Source organism: Dromaius novaehollandiae, chromosome 1 (genome assembly GCF_036370855.1).
Source record: "Dromaius novaehollandiae isolate bDroNov1 chromosome 1, bDroNov1.hap1, whole genome shotgun sequence".
Classification (NCBI taxonomy): Eukaryota; Metazoa; Chordata; class Aves; order Casuariiformes; family Dromaiidae; genus Dromaius; species Dromaius novaehollandiae.
In genome coordinates this window covers 194,399,669-194,419,806 of record NC_088098.1, presented here as the reverse complement: position 1 = coordinate 194,419,806, position 20,138 = coordinate 194,399,669, and the positions used below count along the sequence as shown (strand labels likewise).

The 20,138-nt window shown below is 34.6% G+C and overlaps 1 protein-coding gene across 4 annotated transcripts in view; it reads left to right on the top strand.

The window, feature by feature from the left end:
* PDS5B (PDS5 cohesin associated factor B) overlaps positions 1 to 20,138 on the top strand; it is a 108,209-nt gene that overhangs the window by 11,116 nt on the left and 76,955 nt on the right. For all 4 annotated transcript variants that reach the window (XM_026108867.2, XM_026108866.2, XM_026108864.2 and 1 more), the window contains exons 2-6: positions 9,137 to 9,262; positions 12,763 to 12,966; positions 17,489 to 17,575; positions 17,677 to 17,774; positions 18,930 to 19,056. In XM_026108867.2, the coding sequence (XP_025964652.1) occupies positions 9,155 to 9,262; positions 12,763 to 12,966; positions 17,489 to 17,575; positions 17,677 to 17,774; positions 18,930 to 19,056 (624 nt within the window). In that variant the 5' untranslated portion in view covers positions 9,137 to 9,154. The remainder of the gene's footprint in view (positions 1 to 9,136; positions 9,263 to 12,762; positions 12,967 to 17,488; positions 17,576 to 17,676; positions 17,775 to 18,929; positions 19,057 to 20,138) is intronic.

Genomic DNA, 20,138 nt, shown 5'->3' with positions numbered 1-20,138 from the left:
GTGGCTTTTCAGAGGCTTTGGGCAAACTTTCATGGGGGACAGAATATATTTATGATAGAGTACTGCTGGTTTAAATTCACATTTGTACTCCAGAGGATAGGGAAACTAGCCTTTTTTTAAGATAGCTCTGTCAATTTGTGCTACATCAGGTTTAGTTTATTTTGTCTTGGATTCATTCTCTTAAGTGACTGAGCTATTAACAACACTCAGCTGAAGACCTTTATATGTGTTATATCAGTCTTAAGTATTTCAAGTTTGTCAAAGCTGAAGTAATTGAAAATTATACTTTTTTAATGGACATAATTGAGAAATCTTAACAGGAAGTGTTTGCAGCTTTTCTAATGAAGTTAAACTTTGTAGTGTTTGCTAGTGACCTTTAGTATGTCAGAAAGTTTCATTATTTGAATGTTAGGGTGAAAAGGTCAATGTCAAAAATGTAATGGCTTTCTCTCTGACTTAATGAAACTTATCTCCAATCCCTCCTGCCCCCTCCCTCCTCCAAAAAAAGTTTTATCTTTTCACAAAATCCTCTATCTGAACTGGTTTAAGCAAGAACTGCATTTCTGATTTTATGAGTATAGTGACATCTTGCCTATTTACAGCTTTTTTTTATGCATTCCTTTTTGGTTCCTTTATGGAGATGTATTTTTGTACAATAAAACAAATTAGGTAGTACAGGACTGTAAATGTTTAATAAGTGTATTATGTGAAAACTGCCATGCTCCTGTCAAGCCAAATTCAAGTCCAAGCCAATTTGAACTTCTTACTGTACTTTTTCACATTATTACCATTTTTTGCAATTGCACTGTTATTTCTTTGTAATGTTGCCACATATTTTGCATTCAATATTAAGCATTCTGGGAACTGGTAATAGATTCTGCCTGTTACACACTTGTAACATACTTTTACATAGTGTGTCTGAATAATATGACCACCTAAAAAGCAATGAGATAGCCAAATATTAGGGAAAACCTATATTGCAGATGTCTGTTTTACCAACATGATATTTTATCAGCCTGCAGTCTTTTCCACTTTATGAAACAAATAATTATGCATTAAAAAAGATCTTTATCAGCATTCCTTTGTTTAGTTTTTTTTTTTTTTTTGCCTTTTTCTCTGTCAGCATCTTTTGCTATAATCTTTTCCTTCAATGGTGCACAGAAATAAGAAACTCTTGTCCGTCATACCTACAATTGATGTACTTAATCTCGGGTAGCAGTGTGAAAATCAAGATCCCACAATTACAGGATAGTTTTGTTATCCCTTAGTTTCTTGGTTGGTTCAGTAGTGAATTGTGTTCTGTAGCTTCTCATCCCTCTTCTAAACTGCCTGTATTTCAATGAAAATGTTCTTTCCTAAATGGCAGAAAGACAGAAATTCTATTCTTGTCATTTTTGCTTTTAATTACATATGTAAAAATAGTGGAAATTTGTAAGTAAGGTCATTTTTACATCTTGTGGAAGCTGCAAGTGTCTGCAACACCACTGGAGAGAGCTGTACACTGAGATAAGAGTACTGAATACTGTATACTTAATCTTTGGGAGACTTCCTAATGCTGAATTTTGAAAAACATTAATATTTGCAGAAATGGAGACTTGCCTGTGATTGTTTCCTAATTAATTGGAAGGGACAGTACTATATTCTCCATAAGTTGTTTGCAGTTTTTTTCTGTGCGTATGCTGACCTTGGTACCAGTGGCTTGCCTTAGTGCTTTGCTGCTTATTCTTGCATGTCAGTTCTTTTCCTGAATCCTCCAAATCCTCTACAAATCATGGAAATATCTCCTCTTTCTCAGTTATTGCCTACATGCCTTTTTATTTTCTACAAAGTGTTTACTGAATATATTAATAAACTTAATGCTCTTTGCTGTGTTTTCTAATACAGGGTTGAAAAATAAAGTATTACCTAGTTTAAACAACCCTTGTTACTTGATATGTTGACTCTTGAAGGATTGCTGTTAGTGATGTTTCTGTAGTGAAACCAGTACCTTTTGTATCACTTCCCTGGCTGAGAGTGTTACTTTTGCCTGTGCAGTATGGTTCTTCATTTCAGAAGACCTTAAACTAAACTGCTAGCAGTTTCTGTAAATTCTCTGATTCTCTTTAATTTAAAAAAAAGCTGCCTTGCAGAAATAGGAAGCTAGCGTTTTCTTCATAGCATGAATGATACACTAGTATCTTGATTTAATGATAGTTAAGTAAACAGTATGACATCTTCTTAAAAAAGAGTAGAAAGTATGCTTGTAGACACTATCTCTGAATCACTGTGAAACATGACTCAAATTTACATGAGCACACTTGGTTCAACACTCTAAAGTTTTCTCTTTTACTCAATAGCATAAAATTGCCTGCCGAGTTCTAGCTTGGAGCGGCTAGCCAAGTTATAACTCCTTAGTAGTAGATTTATTATGGAAATAGATTTGATTGGCACCAACATAATCAAAGTCTTCAAAACCTAAGTCAGATCTGACCTTGAACAGTGTTGTCAATCACTGAAACCTAGCAGGAGTTTAACAGAACTTTAAAAAATTCCATGAATGACAAATTGTAAAAATATTTTTTGATTATTAATCTTGCAGAAGTAAAGATATCTGCCTCTTCCATTTCTGCAAGTTGCCAATAATCTCTTCAAAATACTTTGTAGTAGCTTCTGTGCAAATCATAACTTGACCAATTTCTTAATGTGTACTATGTTGTTGGAAAAAAAAAAAAAACCCTCAGTGACAAACTTTGTGAAAAATTTTTTATTTAGGGCTCTCAAAGTATTTGTATTATTTATACTTGTTCATATGGGGATGTTACCTACTGAGGGTACAAAAATGGAAAAACTGGATGCAAGTAATACTAATAAGTGATGAACAACATGTTAATTTCGAAAAAGAGCTTTGGAATGGACTCTGTATTACCATTTAGGAGCTGAAACAAAACTGACTTTTTTCCCCAGTGTTATTTGAGACAATTTAGGGAAAATGTTCTTGGAACTTTTTTTCTAAACCCTTATATATTTTTTTATACCCTTGATGGAATGGCTATGATAGTGAGAGGCCATTGGCTATGCTGCTTGACTGTGGAGAACAGGTTAGTGAATATTTGCAAATCCTCTCTTTTGGCTACCCTTTCTTCCTGTAGGAATGATATGCCCTGTAAAAACATGTATTTGAACCTCTAGATGTTGTTAGCATGGAAAAAGTTACAATTTGTTAAATTCACTTAAGTTTATAATACCTATATGGATATAAAGAGAGTGTTATTCTCAGCAGCTCATTGTAAAATACCTTGCAAACGTAAATTAAAAATGGAAATATTTGTATAGGTCAAATTTATGGAAGCTTGCTTTAATCTTGTACATGTAACTTCAAAATACTGTTGTCTAGATGTAGCTACTGTGTTTGTGTGTATATATAAATAAAATTATGTATGATTCAGTGAAAGTTCTGAAAATTAAAAATGATGAAGTTTGTAAAGTTGATCTGTTTCTCTGCTGAATTTTTGTGCCCTTATTTTGGATTTTAAAGAAGAAGCAATAGTAGGATAGTAGATAGATTGGTAAGGCATTTAAGAATTGATTTGCTACCACTTCCTTCATCTCTTGGAAAAGATAAAATATCTGAAGGATTAAGATTTAAATGCACATATGGATCTCTGAAAAAGTATTGTAGATACATGGCTGCATGTATGTTAAGGCATAGTTTATTTTAGTGATTAGCACACTTAATTAAATCTCCATAGGCCATGTGAACTGTCATCCAAACAATGCAATTTAATGGAATGTGGTTTAAGTCCTCCTTTTAGATCATTGACTTAACATCCTGTAGTGATATTTATTGGACTGTTAAGTATATTACATACATACTTAACATGCAAGACCCTAATCCATCTTTTATTTGCACATGCATAATCTGTATTTTATACTGTTGAGCAAGCAGAATATGTGTAGTTAGGCTATTCGTAAAGAGTTATGTACTGTACAGAAACCAACTGGATATTGAATCTTTTAGCATTTAGTATCGTGTTCAGTAGATTCATACAAGTGGAACTGGGTAAATTTGAGTCCTGCTAACTATCTACTGAACTACTCATTTGCGTTTTATTTGAATTTGACCAAGCTTTGGCAATGGCATCTATTACGAATTAATTCTAACAGTAGTGAATTGTTCCCTATCCATGCTCTGGTTGATGACCATAATTTTGCATTAAATATGATCTTTCAGTTTAGCTTCTTTTGTCAGATGAGATGAATGACTTTAATCCATCCAGTTTTAATTACCAATAAATGCAACTTCCATTTTTGTTACTTCTTTCATGCTTTTAGTTTCCTGTTAGAGTTGTGCAAATAGTATGCATTTTGTTTCTTATTTCTTTCTTTTCCCTATTTCTTTTCTTATACATGGTGGTGGTGGGGAAACAAGTACATTATCTATTTTAAGTATATTTTTTATTATATATAAAAAAATACATATCATATATATATACAAAATATAAACATAAAATATATTATATATTATAATAATATATAATATGCTATATTAATATATAATACATTATAATATATAATATATTTATATATATATATTTATATATAAATAAATATATTTTTAACTTGTCAGCCTTTTTACTCATCAGCTTTCTGGTGTACTTTTTCAGGCTTGTTCTTGTTTTCCTGTGTCTTTCAAGTAATAGTTGCATAGGTGCTTCTCCTGCATCTGTGTTGAAAGAAGCAGCACATAGAAAGCTAAAATCCTAACTTGCCTTCTACCTTCATCGTCTCCTTCTGTAAAAGGACAGAAAATCATATTTTAAATGAGACTTGTTCAGATCATGTGTTTTATTTTCACTGGAGAGTAGTTTTTTAAGACTTGGCTTAGCTTATGATGTTTAACATATTCAAAGCCTGTTTGAATCATGATTTTTCTTCCTGTGTATTAGGATTAACTTTTTTATCCTGTTTTTGTTGAAGTTTCTTGTTATACTTATCTGCTTTTTTTTGTTTTCAGAAGAGCAGAAACAATGCACGTATTACTAATTAGTTAGGATAAGTTTACATTCTGGCTTGTGCTAAGCATCTCTGTCCCAAGTTTTTTCTTCTCTCAGAAAAATCAAAGTATACGAGCACTCTGTTATTTCCCTTTTTATTTGCTTTCTGATCGTGTATATGAAATAATACTGGATTTCTGACAATATTGCATATAACTTTTTCCTAAAGCTTCAGTTATAAAAATCTGTCATCTGGGTTAGTTGTGTTGAATCTCAGAGAAACTTTCAAAGAATTGTCCTCTTCCAAAACATCTGTCATCTTTCAGTATATTCCAAAAGAAGAGAGTATATCCTTAAAAACAAATTTAAAAAACCTTATGAAATTGAATCAGTGGGTATCTTTTCACATTGACTTATAGATATTCATGGTCAACATGTTCTAGATGCAGCTAAGCTTGAGGTTGCTGTGCTTAGCTGTGTCACTGTTTTCCCTGACAGAAGTTAACCGAAACCACTGGTGTGTATGTGAAATCACTGAAACTTTCATTTGGATAGAATCAAGTTAAAAACAACAAAAGAAGTCCTAAATTCTTAAGTACTCAGCGTGTGTTATTTTGTCAGAGCTAGGAATACTCAGCTATGCTGGCAGTCCAGAAGAACAGAAATTTCTAGCAGTGGGGTGCAACAAGCTAATTTGTTTTTATTTAAATAATATTTGAAATGACAACTTGTATAATAGGGTGTCTTAACAATTTTCTCATGTTGAATGCTAGTTTTTTCCCCCACTTTTTCTCTTAAATGAAATTTCTTCAGAAAGTCTAACGTTAATCCTATTAAGATGGGATATGCAAATTTCAATTATGTGGAATATTTAAAAGCTTTTATTATTCTACTACTTAGATCATTGGGGCAAAGAATATTTCACAGTAAGCCTTTTAAAATTTTTTTTATCCTAGATTTTTAGGTGTATTAAGTTCATAGGAAATGATTTCCTATTTACCAATTTCTGTACCTTTGAGAGGAATAGTGTGTAGTGTACCCAATGTAACCGTAGAGTTGTCAGGCTTTATATTTGCTTTAGTTGCAAAATAAATTTTAAATGAAATTAGACACCTGACCTAATACCTACAAAAGTGTGTTCTCAGCAAAAACCTAACTCTTTTAACCAGTAATGGGTTTCCCAGATCTCAGGGTTGCAAGGGAAATGCAACCCCACACCTATTGACATTGCATTGTTCCAGAAGGTTTTGCTATTTTGTGGTAGTCTTGATTCTGTGGTAGTAGATTCTGGATTTGTTAGTTTGAATCAATTTGGTGGACAGTACATGTCAATCAAAAAACCTGCTGACTAAAAAGGAAGGTTCATTTTGATCATTTCTAATTATAACAACAATCTTGTATTTCATGGGGAGAAAAAATCTTTCTGGTAGTTCCTCACCAGATCATATAGAATGTTAAATTTCAACCCAGAACTGCAGGTGCCACAAAAGCTTATTAGAAACTTAGTTGCATGTAAGTTGGACGTGTCAGCTGGACACCTCAGCTTGACCATAATGTACAAGTTCTATCCTTCAAACTATTTCATAATACGCTCCAAGTGCGACTATATTCTAAGCTGGTTTCCACTGCAGTTGATCTGATCTGATAGCTCTCTGCAGCTGAAAGGGAGAGTTTTGATCTCCAGTTCCCTTAGTCCTGAATCCTTCCCTTGAAGTAATTTTGATGCTTGTTACATGCTTTTCAAGACCAGCTGAGCTTTATTTTCTGAGTTGGTGAGGTTTGGTCCAGCAAAGCATTAGATGCTGTGGTGTATCCTCAGATGGAGAGGAGCAGGACTCCTTTTACTGTGGTGAGCTGTTGAAATGACATAAGCTGTGATATATAACTTTATCCCAGCTGGAAACCATAAAGGAGGGTCTGCATCAAACAGCAACAAAAGTGAATTTAGCTACATTTTCTGTGCATTTTTGAGGAGCGCTGTGCTTACTGTTGCAACAGTGTATCCAGAAATATAAAGGGGATAAAGGTGATGTCCTGTTTTCCTAGGAGAATTAGAAATAGTTACTTTAAGGTGTTTTGTTCCTCACCCGACTTTCTCATTATCTGTTTTTACTTAAATCACAACTAAATAGCGCTCAGTTCAACTGCCATGTCTATGCAGATACAGAGGAGATGACAGAACCACAGAGTTGGTTGGCTTTTGTGTAGCTATTGAACTCCATTGCATATTATGCCTGTCTAGTGGCTTTAGTGCATATAATGGTAAGTGAGGTGACATTGTTGTATGTCTCAGACGTGATAGAAGAAGGATGTCTAAAGTGAGCAGAACAGCTTCATCCAGGGATGTGCAAGTGAATGATCAAAAAAAATCTCCTGCTGAACAGTGTTAAAGATGGTTTATATTAAAAAATACAGCTTGTTTTTATTTCTGATAGTAATGGCCAAATAATGTACCCTGATGTTTGAGCTAACAATTCATGAAGAAATCTGACTTGTTAACTTTTATCCTTAAATGACCTTTTGCAATTAAGAAAAGTGGATAATGATTATATAATTTAGGGTTGCCTTTATCAGAATTAGTTTCACAAGTGTTGCTTAAAACTGTTAACTTTCTGGTGAACTTATGTCTTGATAATGTTCATTTTTTCTGATTTCCCTCCCATTTCCTAAAATAAAGATATGTTGTGCTCTATGTACTCTTTACAAAGATTATTTAAATATCAATGTTAACTTTTGCTTTGCAGAAGGTTAGAAATGTTTAGGCAAAATCTATAACTTCTACACTGTCATGAAATGTGGACTGATACATACAAAATACATTGGGGTATTTTTTGGAGAGGGGTATGTTTCCCATTCCAATTTTCTCTGTTTAGAATGACCTTACTTCAGGCCAGTAAGTCTAAATTATGGCAGGTTATTCCATCCTGTTGCAGAACATGTTTCTGTCCCATTTTTCTTTGTGGATTCTGGTTGACTCTTTCTGTTATAGTTCTGAGTTCTGATTTTTTTTTATTTAATTTTATTTTTTTTGTGTAGGCTCTCCTCATATAGGAACTTAGTTGGGAGAAAATGCCTGTCTCAAAATTTCACCATCATCACCCTTAATTATTTTTTAGAAGTTTGAAACATGTCCTCTCTGTCTCCACCCTTCTGAACTGTAAATTCTATTTCCTTTATATTTCTAGTACATTCTTGAATTGTAATTGCACTTGCATAGTCTTTTTCTAAAATCCTAATTATCTCAGCACATGCCATTTACTTCTATTCACTGTTGCCTGTCTTGTGTAAATTGCTTTTATTTAAGTAACACTTTCCTTTGTGTAAGTAGAAAAATAACACACAGCTTCCTCCTATACAACAGTGGAATTTTGCATGGCTTAAGATGGATTGGGTAGTATCTTCTACCTACATCAGTTTAAAGGGACTGAGGAAGGGACTGGCTTTTATATTTGGAACATAGGAAGAAGATACTATTGCTTGTCTGCAGCCTTTTGTTTAAAAAATTTGGGTTTATGGCATAGAGGAAAGACTTTGGATTGGTCTGTTGTGTTTCTATCCCTACTGCATGCTCTATCGGCTACTCATCTGAGTTACTGTCAGCTAGGGTGGGATAAAAAAGTTGAAAAATTTTACATACCACTAGTTTTAATTTGTCAATATATTTTATAAAAGCACTGCACTAAATTAAAGCTACTTAGCCTTTCTGGGGAATTGTGCTCTATTTAAGTGTTTGGAAAACAGTGTCTGGTCTGAGAAGGTCTAAAAGTCCAAGCTGCCTAGGGTTTGTTACTACCAAGTGGTCGTAATGGTTCATACAATAAGGTACAAGATTCTTAGTTGCATCTCTAAGAGTGATGATCAAATACATTCAGGGATTGAGGGATTTTGGCTTTTCCATTACATACTTCTTGAAAGTATAATTGTAATACAGGACAGTCTATCTGGATGTCAAAACCACTGCTGGCTGCCACAACACCGATAACTGGAAACGGACAAACAAAATCTTATGTCAGTTTTTTTCCTTTGTTTATGTGGTTTTGTCTATATAGTTTCTTGGTTGCATTTGGGCCCTTCAAATTCATCTAATTGCTTGAAAAAGTAGGACAGGTAAGGTAAGCATAAGCTAGCAAAACAACATTGATGTGTAAATTTTTTTTCCACAGATTTAAAATCGTGAAATCATGGCTCATTCGAAGACGAGAGCCAATGATGGAAAAATCACATATCCTCCAGGAGTCAAAGAAATCTCTGATAAAATATCCAAAGAAGAGATGGTGAGAAGGTTAAAGGTTAGTAAGCATATAAAAAACCAAAAAACCAAACCCCCCAAAAACCAGTGGAGGTTTGCTGATTGCAGACTGAAATTTCCTGCACAACATTCAATGATCCTATTACAATATTTCCTATCTGAAAGGATTTTTTTTTTTCTTTTGGTTTTACAACTGAAGAACCTTTGTTACACTCAGAAGGAGGAATTTTTGGCTATTGTGCTTTCTGTTCTGCCACAAATACTTCTTAAAATTTATTTCAGCTCCTACGAAAGGTTGGTGCTTTTAGAGATGGAAGTGCTGGAAAAGATGGAGAGAGTCGTAGTCTTGGAAATAATGCGGCTGCATCAGAATATATTCTTTTTACGCATTCATGCTCCTCACAAGTTTGTTTATAAACCCCACTTTATTCTGGTTATTTTAACCTCTATCATATAGGCAATTTTTTGTGATTATACTGTATATTTCTGTCTCCTGAACTTCTTGGCCTTTTTTTGACCTAACTATAGGAAGGATGGAGAGATTTTGAGGGATAATTGTGTGACTGCAGATCTTTTATCTGCCCATCTACTTTCACAAAAAGACAGGCCTACTTTTTTTATTATTATTATTATTGTGTAGAAGGAATGCCTGTGACTTGTGCTTGCCCTGTGAAACATGAGGGAACAGATGTGGGAGAGGGACCTTAAATGTTCTAACAGCTAGAAAAGCTTCATTTGTAGTTTGTATTGTCTTAAGAAGTGGTTTTAAGTCTTAAGTAGTTTTAAGAACTACTATGTGTGTTCAAGAAAAAAAAAAAGCCACATCCTGAAACACCAGAGCTGTTCCTCCACTTTTTGTGCTTTGGGAACTTGATTGATAGAGTTTTTTCAGCCTGGCATATACTATGCTGAATAGAGGAAGGCATTTATAATTTTATGTATGAGAGAATCCTAACAGAAGAAACTATTTCTTCCAGAAATCAGTCAGCACTAACATATTTTTTAGTGTATTAATATGCATGCAGCTTCTTACTGATACTTGCTCCTACAGTCCCTTGTGTCCTCTGTCATCATGATCTGTCTTGCAGGAGAAGTGTACTTTGCAGGATGTCCTGTAGTTCTTGTCCAGCTGGCTATTCTGGCTGTGTATTAAGAAGTGAACATGGTTGTGCAGGCAGGGAGCTCCTTTACACCCTAGCTCCACAGGTGCCTCTTATAGAGGATCTAGGCTACTGGAGATACTGTAAGTGCATAGCCTCACAGTATAAACACAGCTGCAGGTGCTGAGAATAAGTAGTTTAAGAAGAGGTGAACTGTTAGCACCCTTGTTTCCTTGACTGCCAAAATCACATAAGTATTAGGGAAGCAGCACTTTTTTTGTGGATTTGTAATTCATACAAGCAAATAGTTTGTTATTTATTTAGTAATGACATTCATTTATATAAATGTAAGTTACCAGGAATTTCGAGAATAGAATGGAAAATAAGCATGGTGAATTTATACATTGGCATACCTTGTCTTGCAAACAGTATGCATTTCTGGTCCATGCCATGTCTCAGAGTTTTAGTAGAATAAGAAAAGAGGAAAAGTGCTCAGAGGTATGGGCTAGCACTGAAGAGGGAGAGAATGTGATAAGGGTTTGGAAGTGATGGATGCTGTGGGGAGGGCATATTTTTTCCACAGTTTATCTTAATTTACAAGACCCAAGGCGTCACATAATAAGTTAATTTTAGAACTGCAGTCCAATAAATAGCTTTTCAATAAGATACATAATTAAACAGCAAAGCTTATTGCTATAGGATGATATAGGAGCAGGAAGAATTGAATGGTTTAAAAAAGGCTGGCCAAATCTGGAAGAAGCTCCATGAGTATTAATCATGGTGGTCTGGGTCCAATTCCTGGCTCAGGAGTCCCCTAACCTATTGATTTGTAAGAAACTAGAAAAGTATGCTAGGAGAATTAGCTTGTTTTTCTGTTTTTCCTTGAGCACTGTGACAGACTGCTTTGGAGACAAGGTGACTGATTTAGTTGTTCTGATCAGTATGAAAGTTCATATCATCTGGAAAGAGAAATTTAATATTCATTTCCAGAGTTGACATAAACCATACTTCTTGCAAGAACTCTTGTGACACCTGAATATTTGTTACCACATTAATGAATTGAACAAATTTAATTACTTTCCATATCAGCAAACACATTTCTTCCTTGGTGTTTTTAAATTCCTTTAACAGTATGTGAGGAACGTAGTGCAGATGATCTCCTGTCTGATTAGGGAGGACTTTATTTTTCTCTCAATGGAAATTATATCTGTGCATAAGTTATTCTTTGCCCATTAGTAAAGGATACTAACATGTTTTGAAAATCTTGCAGCAGCTACGATGGTAAGTATTCAGGAGACTTTTACAATAGGATGTGTTGGTATCTGACCAGATATGTATGATCAGTTTTGAAATTTTAGAAATAAAGCAATGAAACTATAGCAAGAGAAAAAGTTTTGCAGCTCTCAGTTTTTCTGAGGGACTTCACTGGCATTGTTATTTTTGAAAAATATCTCTTCCTGCACTGGTAGAATAGATGGTAGTTTTGATTTTAATTTTCAGGGTTATGTAATTTGATCTTTATTGCTTTTTTTTTTTTTTTTTTTTAACTTGAACAAGAGTTAGACTCCTTAAAATAACTGCATCTCTGTGATTCAAATAAAAAAATTGGAGAGAAGCATAATTACCTGTGTTGTTAATACTTTTTCTCCTCCAAACAGATTTTTAAATATAAGAATTTTCACTAACTAGCGGTTACTAATTATGATTTTTCCTTCTGTCTCTTTTTGGTCTATTTAGGATATAAAGTACTGCATGTGGCCCGTTTTTTTTTCTTTTTTTCCTGTAACATGGTCCACTGGATCCTAATACTGATTAGCATTTTAGTCCTGTTGGACAGCATTCATGCTGCTGGCCAGTGCTGGATTTTTATTTTTATATATGCTTCTGTTGAAGTGTCATGTGAACTACTTCTGTTTGTGGGCTGTACAGGTGAGAAACTTGTCCTCCGAAGCAGTAGCAGAAAAATCCGGAAACTGGAAGAGAATAGAGGAAAAATAAATCATAACTCTAAATACTTCAGGGAGAAATACATATTTTTGAATATAGCACAACCAATTTTATTCATGTTTTACACTGAATGTTTGTAAGAGTAAATGCTTTTGTGTTCTTGACTTCCTGGCGAACTTACTGGTGTGGCTGCTTATTAAAGGTATGGGAACTTTTATTGCCAGGCTTTCAGTAACGCTGCTAAGACTGCGTGTGCTGGGACAAATGACAGGGAACTTGACTAGGTCCTTCCCATTCTATTAATAAAAAATGTATATAATTTTCAACTTTTATTCAAACAAGTACTACTGAATTGCTAATATTATTTAAAGAGTCATAGGGAAAGCTCAGGATGCTTCTGATAGATGTTACACAAACACAGGAAGAAACTTTCAGTGACAACCCCTTCACAGAGTACTTCATTTTATATACTGAGATCTTCCTTTCTTTATAGATGGTTGTGAAAACTTTCATGGATATGGACCAGGACTCTGAAGAAGAAAAGGAGCTGTATCTAAATCTTGCTTTACATCTTGCTTCAGATTTTTTCCTCAAACATCCTGATAAAGATGTACGTTTGCTGGTAGCATGTTGTCTTGCTGATATTTTCAGAATTTATGCCCCTGAAGCTCCATACACTTCACCAGATAAACTAAAGGTAAATTAAATTTATCTGCTTTTCCACAACAGGTTTTTGAAACGGATGATTGATATAATCGATACATTTTATTATCTCTCTTGTTATTTCTGTTCAGCCTGAGTGATACCTGGCTTTCACTTGGTTGTGGGGTAGGAGTATTGTGTCAGGTCAAATGTTCACCAGATAAAGTGATATATAGTGCATCTTTCAGTAACATGTAGGGTTTTGGATTTATATTGCAAATAGATATTTTATTGAACTATGATTGGGGTTTACAGATGATGAGTTAGTACATTAGCAATACTGACAAGCTTTTACAAGAATATCTTGCAAGGCAGCTAATAACTTAGCAAAATATCGTTGTTTCCAGTTAAACTGTCAAAATATGACTAGTGTATTTTTATAGACAAGCTCTACAGAAGGCAAGAAAAATGATTTTTATATAGAGAATAATTTATTTCTGATGTGAATTGGAGAATCTCACAATTACAATATCTCTGATCCCACTAGATGGAGATGGTTGATTGGGAAATGCCACTTTTGAAAAGGCAGTTCCAAATTTGCCCCTTTTGTTACAGAAAATTTCATTTTAGATTGCTTCATTTTTTTTATACAGTTTTTATAGAAAACTTTTTTTCCACTCTCAATTGAACAACTTTTGAATCTAGACTGATGGACTGACTCTTATAGGAAGTCTTGCAGGGGAAAATAACACTGAAGAACTTGTGCTTCTTACTGTCATGTCTTGCTTTTGTAAGAGTCTCTTTTGCCAAATAGGAGAAAAAGATGGTTGTGGTGGAAGGTGCATCTGTTATGGTGGAAGGAATTACTTAATTTCTAATCTAGTGGTAGCACCAAAAGTGCTTTATAAGTGAGATGAGCAAGACAGTTTCAGCTGTAGTACATGCTTTGTTTAGCTGACATGCCGGAGAGAGACGTAGGGATTTGTTAGCTTTGTCTTCTTAATTCTTAATCGTTGCATCTCCAATTGCCTGTTACTGATTACACCATTTACAGCTGAAGACAAATGTTAGCTTTCCCTACCATGTTATGTTTAAGTCTGTTTTTGAGCCTTCCTGGTTTCTGCTTCAATTTTGAATATATATTTTTCTTTGCTCATTAGTCTTAGGGTTTTTTCTTTTTTTCTGTCTGAATCGACCTAGCAAGTGAAATTATTTCTTCTTACCAAATTTGCACTATGAAATGCTAACAAGTTTTAAATTTTATTATATATAATCTTGGAAGGTTTACATTACTGATTTTACACTTTTTTACTTACACTGTGTATGTATGTTACCACTACTTTGGTAGAGCTGTAAACGGACTGGGAATTTCCTCTGCAGAACTGGTTCTGTAATCTGTACAAATTTCAGTATTCAGTCTCTTGATGCAGATCTCTAAGTGCATTTTGAGAAATAAAGAATGGACAGACAGTAGAGACTTTTGCCCAGAGGTATTGAGGTAGACTCTTGCAAACCAGTTTCCGCTGAACATAGCTTTTGTGGTTGCAGGACAAGCTCTGATACAAATGTTGAAGAGTTCCTCCACTTTATGAGAAGAGGTAAGAGGAAGAGTTTTTCCTCTTGGCTCATATTTTGGCACTATTCTTACCCAATATTTAATATTTGTATCCCTACTGCAGCTTTCAGAGTCTCCTCTTGTATGTTTAAGTACCCAAGCTGGAGATGGAAAATGCTGAAGAGGGATAGTTTTTTGAGAGGGGAAAACATCAGTCTTGACGTTTTTGCCCTTGCTTCAGAGCCTGTTCAGATCTTTTATATCATTTTGGACAGTGTATAAGTTGTAAAGAGAGAAGGGATCAGAATTTGAGTTGCTCCTCTCCTATGTGTATCCTCAGTATAAATCTTACATTCCTCACTGAGTGTTGAAAGAGTTTTGACAACAGGAATGGAAAATGCCACAAATAGGCTAAAAGCAGAATTGGAGCAAGACTGGTCTTCTGGGGTGTGGAAACTTTTAGCTTCAGTCCTCAGTCTGAGGAAAGCTTAATGTGCAACTCTTTCTTTTTTCGTGAGAGAGGGGGAGATGTTCTAATCACTACTGTGTGTCAAAGGAAAATGCTTTGCCTTACGTACAGTCTGCCTGACTCGGCTGAAATGGAGATGCTTCAGGGTGTGCGTGGTAGCAGAATTCCGGGTATATGAGTATGTTCTGTGGTAAAAGCTACGGCTCTGATGCATACTGAAGCTTCTGTGTGGTTAATTGAATGTTTTTTCTGTGGATTGCTGTCTTGATACCAATGTTCTCCCTAAAGTGAAGCATAAGCACCTATGTTTTTAGGGTTTGGACTTTAATGTATATTTACTTTATGGAGTCTGATGTGAAACCATATTGTCTTATTTATAAAAGCTGTGATTTCTTAGCTGCAGCCAAAGTTAATCCTGTGTTTTGTGTGTATAAATGCATGTTCAAATGGCGTACTGTATACACTTAGAAGCTTGGGGTCACAGAACACTAAATATTGAAAATTAGTAAGTACTTTTGATGTTAGTCTGTTTTATTTCCTGTAAAATAGGAATAAATGATCACTTTATCAGATGCTGCCATTATTTGTGAAGCATTCAAATGCTACATTGCATATATGTGTTCATGCTGTTCATTAATGTACATATTCCTATACAGTACAGTAAGGTATGCTTTATAAAAATCTATGAGGAAAACTAATTCTGGTCTCAGTACAGGCTTTGAGTTATGTTCAGCTCTGCGTATAGAACAGCAGTATAAAAAATAAAGATATTCTGTTAAATGAACACAATCCATTTTTTGTACTGACTGAATCCTCCCATCACTGAGGTTCAGTTTGTATTTCCCCTAAATTTCACAGCGCCTTCTGGCATACCAGTTGTTTGGATGCTGGAACTCATTTCAGTGGGGTTACTGGCCTGCTAGTGGTTCAGGCCCTACATTTAAAGGGAGAGTGGGGGAGCCTCTTTGGACTAGCTTTTGTCTGGTCCTGTGGCTTGAATGCTCTTTAGTGGCTGGAGTCCAGTAGAATGTCCTTTGAACTGTATCTTCCAGTTTGGTTTCAACCTAAGAGTCCTCTTCATGTGCTCTGTGACTGATTTGCAGTATGAACTAAACAGTAATAACTAGGGATGATCAGAAGATTTGCTTCAAAAGCACACTTTTGATCCAAAGTCAAACATGAACTTAGCTGTATCCTTGCTGTGCTGCTTTTTTTTTTCTTTTTTTTTTTTTTTTTTTTACCAAGAGGTAATATTGTTGTATCTAATTTTTATGTGGTTAGTTTTATGTAGGGCCACAGTAAATGCTTGGCTTATTGAGAAAGGTTGGGTTTTGTGGTTGTAGCTTTGGAAAGAAGAGACCATATTCTTCTTTTGTCCAGCTCACCATCCTCAGGATGGGGTGAGGAGGAGGACAACAACAATGATCCGTTGTAAATTTTTGTTATAGGAAAATTTTCTAGGCTTTAGCTCTTACACAAATTTGAACATATAGAGAAAGTGTATGTTAATGGGAAAAGTATAGTAAAATCTGCTTCATGTTGCAATTATTTTTTTCTCTAAGAATCCTGTTTTCAAGGTTGACTCTAAGGCTTTCACATATTTAGTATGGCAACTTTGGAATTTATTAAAAGGTAAAGCTTTCTTTACCCCTAACTGAAACTTCAGTACATCCTATCAGACCTTTGGATTCTTTAAAAATAAAATTGAAGCTTAAAAACAAATTCAAAGGTAGGAATTCGTTTTATACCTAGGTTGTTAGATAAAATACTATGGAAACATTTGAGGTTGTAAAGACCGTCCTTGAATGATGGTGAAATATGCTTCTGAATCTTTTCTTTATATAGTAGTTATGAATTTTCAGCCATTGATTATCTTAATGCAGAAAGGATTGTATAAAGATACTTTTCTGTATGTTTCCATTCTGTTCATAATTGACTTTTTGTTGCTTACTACCTGATTGAATTTATTATTGTGTGAGACATTTCTCTAAAGAAGTCCTCTCATACTGAAAGCTGATAAAGAAAGCATGAGAAGTTTGGTTTATTAGCTTTGCCTGTTGTTTTGCCAGAGATGTGGTCTGTATCAGTAGAAGAATTAATTGTTTGGAGTGATGATTAAGAAATGCACAAACACTACCATATAAGTCTATTACAGTACTCTTAGGAAAGCTGCAGTTGGCTGCTATTATTTTCCCTTCTTGCCGCCTGTCCACACCTGTTGCAGCATAAAGTGAAAATGCAAAATTCATTGTTCTCTTGAATAATACTGTGGCTTATGTAGCGTATTAGGTAGGTGCAGCTGTATTTGTCATGTTAAGTGTTTTCCTGTGGAATTGCTTCCTAAATCTTTTTTTAAAAGATGAAGCATTCTAAAATTACTTCTTGACATTCCTCCTGATGTTCTATAAATCTTGTTGTTTTGGACAGTGAAATAGTGTTTCTGACATGACTGTGTCTTGTGCTGAATAATATTAGCAATTAAAAATGATTATTATTATAATTGTAAAAGTTTCATTGTGACTGAATAAATAACTATCACTTCTTTATTTCCAGGATATATTTATGTTCATAACAAGGCAACTTAAGGGTTTAGAAGATACAAAAAGCCCCCAGTTCAATCGCTATTTTTATTTACTTGAGGTGAGCTTTATAACTTACTGTTTCATAGTAAGTGTTAAATCTATGTAATTTTTAAACGTGACTATGTATTAACTACTTCTCCCTCCTTCTTTCCAACACAGAATATTGCTTGGGTGAAGTCTTACAACATATGCTTTGAATTAGAGGACAGCAATGAAATTTTTACGCAGTTGTACAGAACACTGTTTTCAGTAATAAAGTAAGTATTGTTGTCTTAATTATAATATATTGTTGTGTGTTTGAGGTGAGATGTTTTGAACTTGTATGTTCAATCTATTGTGTGACTGTAGCATTAACAAGAAGAGCTTAATTTAGATATCCCAGTAATTCAGGTTAACTAAAGGTAGCAGTTTAAATGTAACAGGCTATCAATTCTGCCTGTTTTAATTAAATATTATGACAAGATTAACTGGAAAATGTCTTTTTTTACAATAAATTTACTTTGATTGTCTTTTACTGCATTTATTTTACTTTATTCTTGAAATACAAAATGAGTGGTGCAATATGCAGTTCATAAGGCATTCATACTTTTATAGCAAGAATCCTCCAAATCACAGAATAGTTGAGGTCAGAAGGGTCTTCTGGAGATTGTCTGGTCCCCTGCTCAAAGCAGGGTCAGCTAGAGCAGGTTGCCCAGGAACTTTGTCCGGTCAAGTTTTGAGCATCTCCAAGGGTCTCCACAACTTCTCTGGGAAACCTCTTCCAGTGTTTTATCACCTTTACAGTAAAGAAGCTTTTTCTTTCTTGTGTTGAAATGGAATTTCCTGTAATTAAATTTGTACCCGTTGCCACTCATCCCTTTGCTGGCTTCTTTCCATGGTTTGTCCTCCATCAGGTATTTATATACAGTGATGAGATCTCCTCCTTAACTCCCCCCATCGTGAGCCTTCTCTTCTCCAGGTTGAACAGTCTTAGCTCTCTCAGCTTCTCCTCACATAACAAATGCTCAAGTCCCTTAATCATCCTCCTGGCCCTTTACTGGACTCACTGCAGTTTGCTCATGTCTCTCTCGTACTAGAGAATGAGACAGAGCACTCCAGATGTGGCCTTGCCAGTGCTCAGGAGAGGGGAAGGATGTTCTAATGTGCTATCTTATTCTCATATCTTATTCTCCTAGGGGCAGATACAGTCATATTTCTCTTCTAATATAATAGGAAATGGAGAGGGAATGAAATTTAAGAATACTTTGAAAAGTGATATATGCAGTCCAGAAATTTGACTAGTTTGACTTCTAAGAGAACTTGTCATTTGGTTATTATGCTCTTTGTTGTTTGGTATTATCTCGGAGAATACGCTGAATGGAAGTTGTACTTTATATTAATAATATACTAAGAATTCTCATTTTTAATTTCAGCAATGGTCATAATCAGAAAGTACACATGCACATGGTTGATCTTATGAGCTCTATCATTTGTGAGGGAGATACTGTGTCGCAGGAACTTTTGGATACAGTGTTAGTTAATCTAGTGCCAGCACATAAGGTAAGACTTAATAGTGGTTTAATTTTCTTGTAATAATAATCAAGATTTATCAAATGTATGTATTCAGTTATGTAGATTTCACTGAGAGAATAGCTGTAGTAAATAAGTTCCTATTAGGTTTTTTTTCAAACAGCAATTTTAATAGCAATGAAATTCAATAACATTTCATTGTTTTGATTCACATGTCATAAACTAAAATTTTTAGATGACTTTGAGTGCTGATATTATGCAACTATAAGGGTTTACACATACATTTTTGATATGTGGTTTGTACTGCTAGAATTTCACATAAATGATATATAGCCTTTGGAAATTATTGTACTGTTCTAAGTATGGGGGGTGACGGGAGCTGTTATAACAGATGATTTGCAGATGGATCTATTGTATTTCAAATATGTTGACTTTGTGTCATTGGAAGCACATTGGTGTGTTTTTGATGTAGCCATAGAAGTAACTGTGTTCAGAAAGGGTGGTGCATGAAGAGCAAAATGATGGCTGTCTTACCTTAGTAAGCAATATTTTTATTAAAAAAAAAAAAAAATTCTGCTGACCTGAGAAAGAACTTCAAACTTTGCGTGTGTGTGTCATGAAATTTTAGTGTTAAAAAGCAAGAAAGTCTGACTTCTTTGTTCAGAAAACTATTTGTGTTCTACTAGAATCTGTTGGGCTATGGGCAAGAACAAGACCTTGTGAGTTGTGTATGATTAAAAAAATATTGTTGTATGAAGTTATCTAGCAAATGTGTACTTAGCTGGACTCTGTCCAGTTCTGGCAGTCCTCCGACAGCACTATTCCTGAATATAGCCTTTTCTTTTCTTTTTTTCTTATTTCAAAAAAGACTTTTTTGCATTTTTAAAAGCTACAATAAGTGAAGTGAAGGTGAACTCTTCTTGTCGGCTCTTATAAGTTAAATGTGGAAAAGAAGTTTTTGCAGCTTCAAAATACTGTTTTTTGAAACTGTGGCATCCCTGAAGAGGTTGAATAGGCTTTTCATAAGGTGCAGCACAACATAATGTGCCTTACCACAAGTCATCAATTTTAGTAAATAAACAGTGCAAATTATTTTTCCATTGACAGTGAAG